Raw genomic sequence first — 18,353 nt, 5'->3', positions numbered from 1 at the left:
TTGGCAAAGTAATAAAGATATAACTGGTGTTGTTGGCAGAAAAAGTATGGATTTGTAAAATGGAGCACTTTATTTCTTATGATTTTTGCATCTGGAAACTCATGAATGACTCTGGAGATACACCAGAATTTTTATATTATTATCTCATTACATCTATAACTGTTTGGATTTTGTTTATACATTTGCTTGTTTGTTTTGACACAATATGCTTAAATCGCATCTTTTTTTTTTTTAAGAGAACTAAAACATTCAAGACCTACCAACATCTTGTTTTTATTGAGTACATGGACACTCTAGAACAATGGGTTTGGGTGCACTTAATTCAGTAATAGATGTATATTTGTGAATCTTTCTGGAGAAGAATCCATAGAAAAGGAAGCTGAATTAGGAACTAAAAAATAGAAGATAAAATGAAACATCATCTCTTCACTATCTTGTTCTTTGTGTTTCTTCCTATCATTATGCAGTAGCATCCGGAAACCCACTGAGTGCTTGTTACCACAGAGTATGATGATGTGAAAACAATCTAAAATGCAGGCAGATTTCACAAGAAAATTAAATAGAAAACGATGCCACCTCAATTAATGTTGTTTTTGAAATATTTTATGTAGTTTTGTGATATTATTATTATTACATGAAGTGGAAGGCTTCAGGTGTTAATTACGGTGGATTTTATGAACACAACATTTTTACCACATGAATGCGGATCTGCTTGGTCTTGGCACCATAGACAAGTGGATTGAGAAAAGGGGGAACCAGCAAGTAGAGGCTAGAAAAGAGGATATGGATATAAGGGGGAACGTGAGCACCAAACCTATGTGTGAAGAAAGAGAAGAAGGCAAGGAAGTAGAATTGGAGGAAGACACAGATGTGGGCAATGCAGGTATTGAATGCTTTCCACCGAGCCTCCTTCTGGGGCAAACGAAAAACTGTGAAAAAGATCTGTATGTAGGACAAAGTGATGAAGGTGAGGTCAAATCCTGCAACAGTGAATGCCACAAACAAGCCATAGATTTTGTTGACCCGCACATTTTCTGCAGCCAGCTTCACAATGGCCATATGCTCACAGTAGGAGTGGGAGATGATGGTTGTGTGGTAAAATTGAAACCGGCACTTTATCAGTACTAGGCATGGGGCTACTAGAATGGCAGCCCTGAGTGTTACCACAGCCCCTATTTGGGTGACCAGCTGGTAGGTGAAGATGGTGCTGTGTCTTAGTGGATAACAGATGGCCACATAACGATCCAGAGCCATGGCCAAGAGGATGCCTGACTCTATGCACTGAAATGAGTGAATGAGCCACATTTGAAGCAAACAAGAATCAAAATAAATCTCTGGTACATGAAACCAGAATATGCCAAGCATTTTGGGCATAATGGTGGTTGCAAGTGCAATATCTGTGACTCCTAGCATGCCTATGAAAATGTACATGGGTTCATGGAGGCTGCGCTCTGACTTGATGATGATCAGAAGTATAGAATTTCCAATCATAGCAATGAGATATATGACACAGAATGGAATCCCGATCCAGCACTGCACAGACTCTAGGCCTGGGATCCCTATTAGTGTCAATACAGAAGGCATGAAGACTGTAATGTTGGAGATTGACATAATGTCTTTGGGTCTCAGAAGCAAATGAAAGGAGTATCTCAGTCAGTTGTACTTTCTCTTCTATTCTTATTTTAATCCAAGGTCATCATAGTGAGTTCCTCTGATTTTGACTGAACTCTAAGATTATATCTTCCATCTCATTTATATTATTGAAGGAAAATATCCATAGATAAACTCCACTGTTTTCAGGAAGGGCATCCAGAGCACTGTAGCACAATGATTATGTGCATGGCAGGTCAGCTGCATTGGAACCAGCCAGGTCACATGGGTACGGGACTAAACTGGTGATCTGTCTGTTATCTCATTCTGGACCTGTGGACAAAATGATTAGACTTGTTTATTTTGTTTAGAAAGGGTGTTTGAGTCAGGGTATAATGAATTTCTCCATATCCCAAATTCCGGCTACTTAATAGTACTTATTTTCCACTGTTTCTGGGTCCAGAACTGACGATTTGGACCAGCAAATCCTACTCTGACCAGTATATTAGTAGAAAAAAACTGCCTATGAAAGAGAAGAGAGAAAGAGCTGACACCCAAGAGCATGATATATTTAGCTACCTTTATCTATCTATAATATTTGTACCTATGTAATATCAGATGTCCTTTCAAAGGAAAGTAAAGGAAGAACTTTGGAAAGGGTCATCCAAATCCTGCACTTTTGGCAAGAATGGGTCAAAATATCAGCTATTTCTACATATCCAGTATGACTGTATTTTATTTTTCCTATATACTAAGAAGTGAATTCCTGAAAATTATTTGTGTGCTTAAAATAGCTGACATTCTGTGAAACACCTAGGGGAGAAATCTCTAGAAGGCAAGAAGTTCAGCATGACAAAATATACAGGCAAGAGGACTCATTCTAGATAGCTACTGGGTATAAGAAAATGAATAAATTGTTTATTCGTGGATACAGGCTAGTTCTTGGGTTTGAACTGTTCAAACCCATTAACATGAGATTTGGCCAAATTATTTTTATTTTTTATTATTTTTATTTTTTTTTAAAGATTTTATTTATTTAACAGACAGAGATCACAAGTAGCTGGAGAGGCAGACAGAGAGAGAGAGGAGGAAGCAGGCTCCCTGCTGAGCAGAGAGCCTGATGTGGGGCTTGATCCCAGGACCCTGGGATCCCAGAGGCTTTAACCCACTGAGCCACCCAGGTGCCCCGGCCAAATTAGTTTTATTAATTCTTAATCATTTGAACACTTTTAAATCATTTTGTGAGGTCAGTCACAGGAAATGAATAGAAAGTTAAGGGGCACATATGGACCATATCTTCTTTATCCATTCATCCGTTGAAGGACATCTGGGTTCTTTCTACAGTTTGGCGACTGCGGCCATTTCTGCTATGAACACTGGGGTACAGATGGCCCTTCTTTTCACTACATCTGTATCTTTGGGGTAAATACCCAGTAGTGCAATTGGAGACTCATAGGGTATCTCTAGTTTTCATTTCTTAAGGAATCTCCACACTGTTTTCCAGAGTATTATGTCTCCATCAGAAAGGATAAATACCCAACTTTTGTATCAACATGGACAGGACTGGAGGAGATTATGCTGAGTGAAATAGGTCAAGCAGAGAGAGTCAATTACCATATGGTTTCACTTACTTGTGGAGCATAAGGAATAACACGGAGGACATTGGGAGATGGAAAGGTGAAGGGAGTTGGGGGAAATCAGAGTGGAAGACATACCATGAGAGACTGTGGACTCTGAAAAACAAACCGAGGATTTTGGAGGGGAGTGGGGGTTGGATGAGCCTGGTGGTAGGTATTAATGAGGGCATGTATTGCATGGAGCACTGGGTGAGGTGATAAATAATGAATTTTGGAACACACACAAATAAAATAAAATTCAATTTAATCTAAAAAAAGAAAGCTAAGGGGTGAAAGGATAGGTTCCCCAACAGAAGTCATATATAAAAGTACAAATACAAGACAGAGAGTAGACTTGGGATAGTAGAAAGATTCAGGAAAGGGCTAAAGCAGCTAATGAAAATTTAACCACCTCAGTTGACTGATGACTGAATTTTCTGAAAACTGGTCTCTTAGTCCTTATATGAGAGTTCTTCTCTGATAAAGATCAATGTTTATAAAAATTACATATCTGGGGGGCACCTAGGTGGCTCAGTGGGTTAAGCCACTGCCTTCGACTCAGGTCATGATCTCAGGGTCCTGGGATCCAGCCCCGCATTGGGCTCTCTGCTCAGCGGGGAGCCTGCTTCCTTCCTCAATCTCTGCCTGCCTCTCTGCCTACCTGTGATCTCTCTCTGTCAAATAAAATCTTTTAAAAAAATTACATATCTGGGGCACCTGGATGGCTCAGTCAGTTAAGCATCTGCTTTTGGCTTAGGTTATGATCAGGTCCTGGTATCAAGCCCAATATCAGGTTCCCTGCTCAGCATGGAGTTTCCTTCTCCCTCTGTCGCTCCCCTCCCTGTTTGTGCTCTCTCTCTCTTTCAAATAAATAAATAAATAAATACTCTAAAATTTACAAGCCTAAAATCATGAAATTCTCAAGTTGTACAATAGAAAAATATTTGATATCCTGTAGAAAACAGAGTTCAGTTATTTCATTCTTTTCTAGACTCTCCAATATTGTTGCTTTATGTCAGCAGCTCATGATCACCTAACCATACACTGTGTGTCACCAAATATGCCAGTAGTTCAAGAATAGCTGCAGCTATGCAGCTAAAACTTTAGTGAAGGACTGTAGTCAGAAGGATTGTTTATGAAGAAAGGCTGTGTTCAGCCAACATGTATTTAGAATGGACTAGTCCGTTAGCTAAGTTTTGATTTCCATGGTTTTGCTCTTCAGTGCTTCATTCTACAAATCCATAGGTCACAGATCATTTCTCATAGGGTTGAGTTTTTCCTTCCTCATAGTTAATCAGAATTAGAATAGGAATCCTTTAGTAATAATCCCATTGTCTGATTTATTCAAGAGAAAGGAGCTGCTGTGGGAGCATTAATTGACAAGTACAGATGGTACAGATGGTGGGGAGGCAGGTGAGAGAGGACATAAGTACAAAGCAGCTGGGAAGGAGTGCTTATCATTGGAGAAACTGGTAGTGAAACATTAAGGGGTAAACTTCCTTTCACTTTGTTGTTGGGAGCCAGCTCTTACCAGACACCTGTAGACCATCAGCAATCTTCACAGCGTCATCACTCATTGTTCTGCTGCCATCCACTTTTCATCCTTCTGAGATTCCTATCTCATTCCCTTGTGGTTTTTTTGTTGGTAATTCCCCTTTCTTCTACCTGTACCTTCTAGAACAGCCCCTGGTAAACATAATGAACTCTGATCCATTTATCACTGGGGCTATCTGCCAACATGTGGACATCTCTGGGATATCCTTTCCTGCTTTTCTTCTATCCCTGCAAAGCAGACTTGCTCTTTCTTCTATAAGTCTGTCTGAGATCATGTGGGTGAGTTCATCATCCAACAAAATACAAAGCAAGGTCTATAATTTGCTAGACACAGCATAAATTTACTAAACTTAAAGTGGTCACCAATTATAATGTTTCCCAGTGAATGTGGAGAAGGAGAAGGTCTGAACATGCAATTTCCTAGCCACTAGCCCAAGCCACTAGGGACCCACTAGCTCAGAATGAAGCTCTCTTGGGTCCATCTACAGCTAATATCTCTGAAGTCAATTTAACAACTTGCAGAGTCAACTTGGTCTCCTCATTTCTTTTTCCCCAAAGGGTAAATGCAGAGAAATTAATATACTCAAGTTATATTTTTTACTTCCTTAGAAGATAAGGAAACTTGTAAAAATTAAGTAATAAACCTTACTTTTGTCAGCTTTTTTTTTTTCCTGCTGTCCTCATTTGGAGAAAAATCTAATGAAAACTTCAATATAGGCATGTTACTATGCTAATGGTTTCTATATAAATTAGTATCCTTGTGATCCTTCTTTCGCTGAAACATTTCTGGAAAGAAAAGCTGCATCCACAATGACTCTTTATCACACATTTAACTCATTCTCTTGCAGTATTATTCCTCAGATTTTTATCTTATTGATGCTATTTTTGTGAATTCAGTAATATTCTCAGAATGACTAGTTATGATGGACATTTCTAAATCCTTCTGTACTGAGCTTTGAAGCATTTACTGCACGTTTGATGAAAATTTTCTCCATCCTTCCATTTATACCTTCCTCCCTCTTTTCTTCCACTCTTCCTTCAGAACGCAGATGTTTTATGCTTCATAGATGTGGAGGAATAATGCCATTTGCTCTTAATGCAAATAAAAAGAAGATATGATAAGTGCATTACAATTTTTAGAAATATGGGGAGAAGAATTAGTGTATCTTTTATAATAAGAACAAATGATAAATTCAAAGAAACACATAGTACTGATGCACATAGTACTTTCTCTTTGACATGATTCACCCCATTTCTAGACTTTGTATGCTGCTAACCTTAAGATGTACTTGAGGTAATGTTGAGATGTTGGCAAATTTAAGAAGTAAACATTCTTCAATTACTGAGATTCAATTTCTTTGCTAGTTTTAGTCTGTTCAAGTTTTCTATTTATTCTTGTTTCAGTTTTGGTAGTTTATATGTTTCTAGGAACTTAGACATTTCTTCCAGGTTGTCCAATTTGTTGACATACAGTTTTTCATATTTTCATAATATTCTTTTATAATTATGTGTATTTCTGTGGTCTTGGTTATTATATCTCTTCTATGGTTCATGAATTTATTTATTTGGGTCCTTTCTCTTTTCTTTTTGATAAGTCTGCCTAGAGGTTTATTGATTTATTAATTTTTTCAAAGAACTAACTCCTGGTTTCATAGATGTGTTCAATTGTTTTCTTAGTTTCTGTATCATTCTGTATCATCTGATTTGTCATTATTTCCTTCCTTCTGCTAGCTTTAGGCTTCACCTGTTGTCCTTTTTCTTGATCCTTTACATGTAAAAATAGGTTTTTGGAGATTTTTCTGGCTCCTTGGGTATACACCTTTGTTGCCAAATACTTCCATCATATGACCACTTTTGCTGCATCCCAATGGTTTTGGGCCATTGTGTTTTCATTTTCATTTGTTTCCATGTATTTTTTTTTAATTTCTTCTTTGATTTTTGTGGCTGCCTATTCATTTCTTTTTATTATGTTCAGTTAGCCAACATAATACATCATCAGTTTTTGATGTAATGTTCAATGATTCATTAGTTGGGTATAACACCCAGTGCTCATCAACACACCTGCCTTCCTTAACACCAGCACCTAGTTACCCCATCCCTTCATCGCTCCCCCTCATGTAACCCTCAGTTTGTTTCCTGAAGTCCAGAGTCTCTCATGGTTTGTCTCCTTCTCTGATTTCTGGTTCTTCATGCTATCCCTTATGTTCCACATATTAGGGAAACCATATGATACTTGTCCTCCTCTGTTTGACTTACTGCACTTAGCATAATCCCTTCCAGTTCCACCTATGTTGATGCAAATGGTAGGTATTCATCTTTTCTGATGGCTGAGTAATATCCCTTTGTATATATGAATCAAATTCATTTTTTAGTAACATGTTGGCTGACCTCTGCATCTATGTGGTCTTTATCATTTTTTTTTAAATTTTTTATTTTTTATAAACATATATTTTTATCCCCAGGGGTACAGGTCTGTGAATCACCAGGTTTACACACTTCACAGCACTCACCAAAGCACATACCCTCCCCAATGTCCATAATCCCACCCCCTCTTCCCAAACCCCCTCCCCCCAGCAACCCTCAGTTTGTTTTGTGAGATTAAGAGTCACTTATGTTTTGTCTCCCTCCCAATCCCATCTTGTTTCATTGATTCTTCTTCTACCCACTTAAGCCCCCATGTTGCATCACCACTTCCTCATATAATTTTTTTCTTGTAGTTGACTTCTAGCTCTAAACATTGTTGTCAGAAAAGGTGTATGGTATGATCTCAATCTTTTTTGCATTTGTTGAGGCGTGTTTTGTGCCCTCATATGTGATCTATTCTGGAGAATGTTCCACGTGCACTTGAAAAGAACATGTATTCTGCTGTTAGGATGGGATGTTCTGCATATATCCATTATGTCCATCTGGTCAGTAGGATGAAGGAAGGCATTTGCAATTTCAGGTAAAAAAAAAAAAAGGAGATAGATAAAAAAGAACAAAGGACCTTAAATGTTTTTCCCCCCCCAAGGATTTTATTTATTTATTTGTTTGTTTGTTTTTAAAACTTTTCAGCATAACAGTAATTGTTGTTTTTGCACCACACCCAGTGCTCCATGCAATCCGTGTGCCCTCCCTAATACCCACCACCTGGTTCCCCCAACCTCCCACCCCTCGCCCCTTCAAGACCCTAAGGTTGTTTTTCAGAGTCCATAGTCTCTCGTGGTTCACCTCCCCTTCCAATTCCTTAAACGCTTTTTTGGGAATTTTTTGTATAAAGGAGAGAGATACAATGGTACTGATTCATGTTGGATGGAATTGATTCAGAGGTCAGATTTACATGTGAGCTAATAATCACCTTATTCTTGAGTCACAAATGAATAATTTAGAATAGTTCATAATTTCCTACCTTGTTCTTCTCTTCTATGGATTTTATTTAAATTTTGACACTCCCAAAGTTTTCTCCTGGGTTCTTTTTTTTTTTTTTTTCAGACCACAGCATCTGTTTGTTTTTACTTTAAAAAACATATATCATTATGCCAGGTGATGGGTATTAAGGAGGGCATGTGCTGTGATGAGCATTGGGTGTTATACACAACTAATTAATCATTGAACACTACATAAAAAAGTAATGATGTACTATATACTGGCTAGCTGAACATAATTAAAAAATATAATTATTAGAAAAAATTAAAGTTATGCTTGTGGCTCATAATGTATTTCTATTGGTCAATACTGTACTATAATTACTTTTTACCCTCAAATTATATAAATTTGCTTTTAATTCTATTCACTCTACATAATGTAGTTATCAACTTCTTTATGGCAACTTCTTATTTTTTAAGATTTATTTATTTATTTGTCTGACAGAGAGAGAGACAGAGGGAGAGAACACAACCAGGGGGAGTGGGAGAAGGAGGAACAGAATTCCCACTGAGCAGGGAGCCCAAAAGGATGAATATCCAACTTTTGTATCAACATGGACAGGACTGGGGAGATTATGCTGAGTGAAGTAAGTCAAGCAGAGAAAGTCAGTTATCATATGGTTTCACTTACTTGTGGAGTTTATGGCAACTTCTATAGCAACATTCCAATATGAATTTTCTCACTACATTTATTTTGTTCCAGATACATTGGTTCAATATATATTATCCAATATCATTTCATGCTGTAAATACTTTGAAAAACTGTCCCTGACCACATCATTTAGTAACACAATGGGTAAAAAATACTTTTCCACTTTATCATAATTTTTGGAAGTAACTTGAAACCTAGATCAATATTTGATGTATTTTCTACTTCTTTATTTTTCCCCCTTTCTTTCTCCTTTCTTCCTTTCCTCCTTTTTTGGTTAGGCTAGTGAATATTATCCTAAATTAAATAATGATCATCATCATATCTTGTTTACCAAAAATGTATGTAATTATTATGAAACATATCAATGTGGCAATCCATGTCTTCAGCAGAGTAAAATCAATTAAACCCAATATAAGTTCATCTCTTCTTTTAACAAAACTACAGTTATTAAAAGACTCATGTTGCCAAAATCACTGATGGATTATATGGAATATAGAATCAACAAAATAACATTAGTGTTACTCCCATGAAATAAAATATTATAGCCTGATGTTTTTATTTAATGCACTATTTAATTACTCACTATGTTCCAGGTATTTTTTGGAAACAATTGAAGAATAAGAAATATATATTTATTTCATGTCTTGAATAATCTAGATTGTGTTGAGAGCTTGAAATTCAAAACTAATATTCACCATTTATTAAATACCTACTATATCTTACACCTTCACAAAATCTTTGGACATTTTAGGGTATTTTATCTTAATGTATGGTATTGACATTATTAGCCTATATTATATTAATAAAAACTAAGACTTTTTGCTATAATAGGTGAATCTACTTGGATCCAATTCCATGGTAAACTGATGCAAAAAAAGCTTTATGAAGCTTTATAATGCAAAAAGAAACAAAAATAATTTGCATCATCTGAGATTTTACAATTATACTTCAGCAAGGATATGGGATATACATCAGTGGATAACTGTATCAAGCAGAATTGTACAAAAATATACAGCAAATTTCAATCAGTTTGGGAGCACCTGGGGGACTCAGTTAATTAAACATCTGCCTTTGGCTGAGGTCATGGTCCAAGGGTCCTGGGATGAAGCCCCATGTCATTGGGCTTCCTGCTCAGCAGGGATTCTGTTTCTCTTTCTCTCCTGCTCTTCCCTACAGCTTGTGTTCTCTCTCTTTCAAATAAATAAAAAATATCTTTAAATTTTTGTTAAATCAGTTTGTGCCTGTTTAAATTCTGATGGGAAAAAATTCCCATATGCCCTCTATATTTTTACCAAATAATTATATACCAAATAATTATTTTTACCAAATAATTATTTACCAAATAATTATAGTACACACATTACACATGTTTACAATATGTTATGTGTCTGATATAAAACCACATTTTCAATGCCATATCATCCATATACTGGCTAACTCTCTCTGAAATTTGCTCAAAAGTGTGTACTACTGTCTATCAGGAATATTCATTTGGGAGACTTAACATGGCCACATGGGTCAGAGTTGCCCTAGAGAATCCTTACAGGATAGTGTAAACAAGGAGCAGGTAAATAAAATAGAAAAGCATGCCTTCAACCAAACAGAAGAAAAATCATGTGAAAAACATAGTTACTTTTCTTCCTGATAGTTTTATATTTCCAACTTCAAGGGGCCTAATTGATATTCTTCTAAAGAAGATTTTCTCCTTCTCAACACACTTGGTGCTTTTAGTTAGAAAAATTTTGTGTCCTGGGACAATTCACTATATTGTAGGAGACTTAGCTGCATCCCTGACTCCTACCCATCAGGTTCCAGTTGTTTTTTCTTGTCATGAAAATAAAAAATGTCTCAGACATTGCCAAATGTCACCTGCATGTGTGGAAAGGGACATAACATACCTGGTTACTGACCATTGTTCTAGGGTCTTACATTGGAGAAGAATAGTCTTTAATCAAATAAGAATCAATGTAGAATAGTTTTTAACCAAATGAGAAACATTTGTAGTTTTATTCAAAATAGGCAGAATAAGTCTGGCTAACAAGGGAAATCATTTTTCAATAGGTCTTATACAGATAAAGGAGAAGGAAGGACATTCCCAGAGGAAATACTCTGGACAAAATCAAAGAAGCATGAAATATACAGTGGGATGGCAAATCAACAAGTAACTTTCATATAAGAGTTGTTTCATAAAGAGATGATGGTTGTTCAGGCTAAGGAAAAAGGAAGAATAACAAACATAAGCTTCCAATTTTAAGCAAAATAATTACAAAAACCTAGGTGCCCTCTATATTTTTACCAAATAATTATATACCAAATAATTATTTTTACCAAATAATTATTTACCAAATAATTATAGTACACACATTACACATGTTTACAATATGTTATGTGTCTGATATAAAACCACATTTTCAATGCCATATCATCCATATACTGGCTAACTCTCTCTGAAATTTGCTAGGTGGAATAATAAGTTTTTGGTTTTGTTTTGTTTTTGCCTCTAAAAATCCATTCTACCCTTCAACAGATGAATGGATAAAGAAGATGTGGTTCATATATACAATAGAATATTACTCAGTCATTAGAAAGGATGAATACCAACTATTTACATTGACATGGATGGAACAGAGGGGATTATGCTAAGTGAAATTAGTCAAGTAAAGAAAGGCAATTATCATATGGTTTCCTTCATATGTGGAACATAAAGAATAGCTCAGAGGACAATAGGGGAAAGGAGAGAAAACTTAATGGGAAGAAATCAGAGAGAGAGACAACGACAAAACACTCTGGACTCTGGGAAACAAACTGAGGGGTACAGAAGGGAAGGGGATTAGGGCATGGGGTAACCAGGTGATGGTATTAAGGAAGACATGTGTAGTGATGAGCACTGGGTGTTATATACAACTAATGAATCATTGAACACTACATCAAAATGATGTATTATATGTTGTGTGTATAAATTAAATGATGTATTATATGTTGGCTAATTGAACATAATAAAAAAATAAACATAGACTCTGCTAGCAGATTGTTAAGTAGCTTAAAAGATGAGAGCTGACATAGGGAGATGAAGTTAGAAGAATACTTGTCATAGCCCAGATAGGATAGGATGAAGTGACCTGGCCACATTGAAGAGTAACATAGAAACAATATTTATGCTGCTCAATGACTTGATGGATGGAAATAATGGGAGGTGAGACAAAGATGTCCTTGGGTTGAGAGTAACAACACTGAATGAGAAAGACAGTTTCTGGAAACATTTCCCTCTACAAGGTCTCTGACCTTCACCCTTTGATCTCTGCCTCACATCCCCAAGGAATAGACTATCTTTGTTTCTGTGATAGCTTGTCCATTTTAGGACAGCTCCAGTTGTCAGACAAGTCTTCTTTTTAGTGAGCCTCAAACTGCCTTCCTCTTCATTTCTCATTAAAGTCCTCAATCAACCTTCTGAAGAACATATCAGCCATGGGACATGGTGGTTAATTAGTGGATCTGAAGTCAGGAAATTTTAAATCCCTGGGATACTCCTTAGCTTTGTATGCTCTTCAGACAGTTCTAAAACTTGTCATTGTCTCAATTCTTTATTAGTGAGGCAAAGTTAACTGGTAGAAACACACTTCATGGTAACTATGAGGATGAAATGATGTAATGCATTTAAAATATTTAGATGTTATGCATTTAAAATGCATTTTTCAATGTATTTTATTTTAATGTATTTAATGTAATTTTAAATGTATTTTATTTTAAATGTAAATGTATTTTCTGCCTAAATGAAGTTACCGTGTCCTCCATGTGACTAAGTTCAGTTAGTTGATGAGCATGTCACCAGGTGAGATTTCCCCTGAATGATTTGAGGGCATCATTGCTACTAAATCTCTTCCAGTCTAAATATGTATAATTTCCTGACCTTTAATCAAAAAGCTTTCTGTGCATTGATCAGCCCTGATCCTCCTCTAGGATGCTCCTATGTGTCAAACTCACTTTAAAATTTGTCACCTACTGTGTGATTAATTGACTCAAAAATATTCTGAACAGCCTGAGACAAAAATCTTCACATTTGAACAGTCCACTACTATAAGATTTTTTTTCATCCTGCCATCTTCTTGGATCACATAGGTTATATGTTCTCTTTGAAACTAATATACTATTTCCCCACATTCAGTGCAGAATCTCAAGCCCAAAAATTTACCAGGGATCATCTGTGGTATCATACATAGAAGTCCCAAATTGGGAATCCTGGTGGTTCAGCTACAGAGGATGACCATTTTGTACTAAAGGAGACAGCTGGGTGATTGGTTTTCACCAATGGCTGGTGAGCCTTTAGGTTTGTGAAAAAAGAGGAACAATATGGCTCAGAACTTGGAAAATTGATTATCTAAATGCAATTCTGCATCTTTAAAATTTTCAAAGTGGTCTTTCTTTGGGATTGGGAACAAAATGACTCTCCCTTTGAAGCTGCCTCAAAGAAGACAGTGCCCCAAGACAACACAAAACAAGTCAATGACACATGAAAAACAATGAGCCAATGAAAAGAAAATAAAACATCCTGCGATACTTAGACATCAGTTTAGGCAAGCTGACAGAAATTAAATAATTATTTCTGTAATCTAATTACAGCCAGAGAAAGATTGATTTCTTATTTAGGCTTCATAAGGGGGGCTGAACTAGGAAAGTTCACTTCAGAGCTTCCATAGTCTTTTACTTTCTGAGTTTCTCCCACATGAACTTTAGTGACACCAATCTTTCCTTTCTCAAACGAGCTCATTAAATTGTCCCAGTGATGTTCAAAATTCTAATTAAATTATGATACTCATTTTTTAAAAATTCAGTGTCATTCACAATACCTATATCAACTTCCCAGCTGGGAACTATAATTCATGGCCATTATATTTAGTTGAAAGAATGTTGATGCCTTATAAAATGGATATAAGTTTTATTGTCAAGTAGAAAGAGAGATAATATTCCCTTCCTCTGCATAGTACCAGAGCAAGCATCACAACACTGTATTACATGCATCTGCCTGAAAGACATGATGGTCTTACTTGGGAGTCACACTGGTTTTTTTCCCCTGTGTCATTGAGTGTGAGCCTATTTAGTAGACCTGTTCTTTCTGCACTGAAAGAGTCTCTGACTCCCAACTTGTCATTAAGCTGCCATAAAATTATATTCATCCTAGAAAAAATAATGGTACAGATTGAGAGCATTGTGTGCTGGGTCAGTTCACACTGGCTTAGGAGAGATCATTGTGTACATCTCTTCCCAGTTCTAGAATCAGTGATGTCATATGGTTGTTTGAAATCAGCCATAACTGGAGACCTTGCACCAGAAAAAGAAACAAACAATGTATATCTAGGTGCCAATGACCCGACAGAGTAACAACACGTGGGCTCAAAATAAAATAAAATGTTTTCAGAGAAAATAAAATGAGTAATTTTCAGATGGAATATGAAGTATGCTGAGGTGTGGTCAGCAGGTTCATGAACACTGTATACTACTGTTTATAAAGAGTATAGGTAACAATGTAGACTTACTGAGTGAATGCAAAGGTGCTTTTGGAATCGTGCAAAAAAAGCTTAAACCTCATGGACTCATAATGTAAACTTCATAGACTCTTAATGTTATATATGTTAGGGACAAAAATCTTGTTAGAGACTATTTGGTAAAACCCATTAGGACTCTAGAGGAAAAAGATGTTTTAGAAAGAGTACAACTCCTTATTTCTGGCAGATATAGTTCCTTAACTCTCCCAATATATAAAATAGAAATAATTACCTTTGTAAGTATCTTAATGGAGCTTTATCTCTCCAGGAAATGCAATAGAAAATACAGAAATAAAATTTTTATTTTATTTTATTAATTTTATTTTTATTTATTTATTTGACAGACGGAAATCACAAGTAGACAGAGAGGCAGATAGAGAGAGAGGGGGAAGCAGGCTCTTTACTGAGCAGACAGCCCTATGCGGGCCTTGATCCCAGGACCCTGAGATCATGACCTGAGCCAAAGGCAGAGGCTTTAAACCACTGAGCCACCCAGGCATCCCAGAAATAAAATTTTTAGAAGAAGCTCTTATTTCTGCATGTTATCCAGAGAAACTCAGAAATAAAACACCTAAGCTTTTAAAATAACAGTTAAAAATCCAAGTTGACGGGTGCCTGGGTGGCTCAGTGGGTTAAAGTCTCTGCCTTCAGCTCAGGTCATGATCCCAGTCGAGCCCCGCATCAGGCTCTCTACTCAGCAGGGAGCCTGCTTCCCTCTCTCTCTGCGTGCTTCTCTGCCTACTTGTAATCTCTGTCTGTCAAATAAATAAATAAAATCTTTTAAAAAATCCCAGTTGAATAGTTTTTACTATGATGATTGATAAAATCAATCAAGTGAGAAGAAGTAAATGTACATAAAAAATGGAAAATACAAAATAAAAGGAGAGTGGCCATGATTATATTATTTGTGGAATGTCTGAATTAAGATGGGAGTCCTTACAACACAGAGAGGAGACAGATCATTTAAAAGCTTGTGCGGCCAGAGTTTTGTCCTATCGGGTACCAAGAGTAGACTTGGGTACATGCAGTGGAATTTCACTCAAACATAAAAAAGTGAATTTCTGATTAATGCTACAACATGGATGAACCTCAAAAACTTCATACTACATGGAAGAAGCTAGACACAAGATGCCATATAATTTACGATCTACAACTTGAAATGTATATATATATTTATAAAAATAAGCATCTTAACAATATTGAGATTAACAATTAACAATAAATTAACAATATTGAGATTTTCAATCCCAGAACATGGTATAGGTTTCTATTTCTTTATTGTTTGCTTTCTCTCAACAATGTTTTGTAACTTTCATTAGAGAACCCTTGCAGGTCTGACTAATAGGGGTTCTCACTAATTTTAGGAATTACACAAAAAGTGGTAGATGGAAGACAAAACATCATTTCTTTCAAGTTTTTATTTAAATTCTAGTTAGTTAAAATATAGTATAATATTTGTTTCAGGAGTAGAATTTAGTGATTCATCACTTACATAAAACACCCAGTGCTCATCTTAAGGGCTCTCCTTATTGCCCATCTCCCATTTAGCCTGTCCCCGACTAACCTCTCCTCCAGCCATGTTCAGTTTGTTCTCTATAGTTAAGAGTCTCTCTTATGGTTTGCCTCCCTATGTTATACTGTTTAAATATAAGTATACACTTCAGTATGAAGGCCAAATGGACCTGCTAACTAAATCCCAAATGTGGCTGATTTACTCATCAAGTGTCAGCATGGCATCCCTACCCTGGAGTAGGAACTACTCCAGGAAGGTCAACTCAAGAGGCCTGCAGCTTAGGGGATGTTCTCTACAGAGGAGAAAGGAGGAGACAGGCAAATGTTGCAAGTTATTCTTCCCAAATTGAATGTTTAGATAAGGAACGGCAAAAAGCCAGAAGCATCAATGCATTATTACTCCCTCACCTGAAAGCCAACTCTGGGAGCAAGGGTCAACTCCCACACCTGATGTGTCAAAACTCACCATAATAAAGACCTCCTTCATTTTCTGAAATGATTACTTGGGAAATATCCACGGCATAATCAAGGGCTCTTGTGAAGTCCTGAAGAAAAAGTCCTTCAAAATATTAATTCAATATTTATTCCCCAGATTTTAAATGGAAGATGAAAAATATCAGGCATGATCAAAGGAACAGTAAAGTGCTTCATAAAAGGATATGCTAATGGAAAAGCCAGTAAGTATTCTTTAAGTGCTAATTGTTAAGAAAATCATATTTTAGCTATGAAGTTAAAAATGTCAACCATAACAAGTGTTCTTGAAAATTCAGCCAAACAAGTTACTTTGGTCATTGTTGAAATTAATGCAATCCCCTTGAAGATTAATTGTGAAACTTCTAGAAATCATTAAAATTACCTTTTACAAAAGACCTTTGTATTTTTATTTTTCAAGCAGTTTTATTTTAAGAATTTATCCTCTAATTGTCCTGGCCTATGTATGGGAGGATAGAGAGTCCTGGTTTTCCTTTTCTTCGTACAAAGATCAATTCTTCCCCCTCTTTTCCATTTTTAATTCTTAACTTGGAACTGGTGCTGGTAATTTAAAAACCAAAAATAACAAATAACATGAAGGACAAGGGGAGTTAGAGAGGAGAAGGGAGTTAGGGGAAATTGGAAGGGGAGGTGAACCATGAGAGACTATGGACTTTGAAAAACAATCTGAGGGGTTTGAATTGGTGGATGGGTGGGAGGTTGGGGTACCAGGTGGTGGGTAGAGAGAGCACCAGGGAGAGAGCACAGATTGCATGGAGCACTGAGTGTGGTGCAAAAACAAGGAATACTGTTATGCTGAAAATTAAAAAAAAAAATAACTGAATAATCTAGACTCTAAGCTAGACATTTTATGGAATATTATAACAATTGAATATGGTGGAAATATCTCCTACTTTCACTTTCTGCCTCTAGGCTGGTCTTATATCATACATATTTTCAGGAAAACTGCCAGAAGTAGTGATTTGGGGCATACTTCAAAATTCCACAAATAAACTTAGAATTTAAGTGAACTATCCAAAGCTGATCTGCTGCCCGTTTTTGTATAGCTCAGTAGCTAAGAGGAATGGGTTTTACAGATGAATTTTTGTAATCAGTTTGATGGTAGGGAAAATCTAACTTTCAGCCACACTTTAGCAGAATGTTATCCCCTAGAACATTCTTCTAATTGGTAGACTTTCATTACAGAAAACTAACAAGTGTGTTTATTGGTAGTAGTATTGCCCATTATAAATGATACATCATCACATACAATTTCACCAAAATTTTTGTGGAAATATGCTTTGTCTCTTCTTAGCTAAATACCTAAAAAATACTCTTTGCTTCTTTGCCCCCATGGTCCAAGCTATTTAATTGGCCCTTTTCATAAAAGGTTGTTGAACTCTTGTTAGAACATTAAGAAATTACCTCTGAGACTCTTAATCACAAGAAAAAAACAGGGTTACTGGAGTGGTGGTGAGTGGGGAGGTGGGTAACTGGGTGGTGGACATTAAAGAAGTCATGTGATGAAGTGAGACTGATCGCGATGCAAATAAGATTGATGAATCACTGAACTCCAGAGATTACTAATACATTGTATGTTACTTAATTGAATTTAAATTGAGAAGAAGAAAAAAAGAAATAATCTCTGATTTTTTTTTAGTTTCTTTTATTCCAAAGACACTGTTATCAAAGAAAGCAGCCATTACTGGTAATCCAATCTCATCCTATTTAAATAAATACTGACATTTAACAGCCTCAAAAGATGCCTCAGGATAACCTCTACATTTATAGAGTAATTATCTTCAGCAGTCATCTGATAAAGTCCAGTCCATAAAACAAGCCAGAGTACCCACATCCATGAGACATGCAAGAATCTAGTATTTCTACATATACATTGGTTTTAATGTCATAAATCAAAGCATGGAGAGATGTACACATGCAAATATTTTCCATAACCTTTAAAAATGTGATCTATGAGCTGAGGTTTTCAAGAATAACCCACAGGCCATAAGTT

At 36.3% G+C, this 18,353-nt stretch overlaps 1 protein-coding gene across 1 annotated transcript; it reads right to left on the bottom strand.

Annotated features, from left to right (window-relative positions):
* Window positions 1-672: 672 nt before the first annotated feature.
* LOC101684532 (olfactory receptor 52A1) lies at window positions 673-1,611 on the bottom strand. Its single transcript, XM_004779030.2, has one exon. The coding sequence runs from the start codon at window positions 1,609-1,611 to the stop codon at window positions 673-675; it is 939 nt and encodes a 312-aa protein (XP_004779087.2).
* Window positions 1,612-18,353: the final 16,742 nt, after the last annotated feature.

This window comes from Mustela putorius, unplaced genomic scaffold, assembly GCF_011764305.1.
Source record: "Mustela putorius furo isolate JIRA1106 unplaced genomic scaffold, ASM1176430v1.1 tig00003987_pilon_pilon_pilon, whole genome shotgun sequence".
Taxonomy (NCBI): Eukaryota; Metazoa; Chordata; class Mammalia; order Carnivora; family Mustelidae; genus Mustela; species Mustela putorius.
This window is presented reverse-complemented; position numbering and strand designations above follow the sequence as displayed.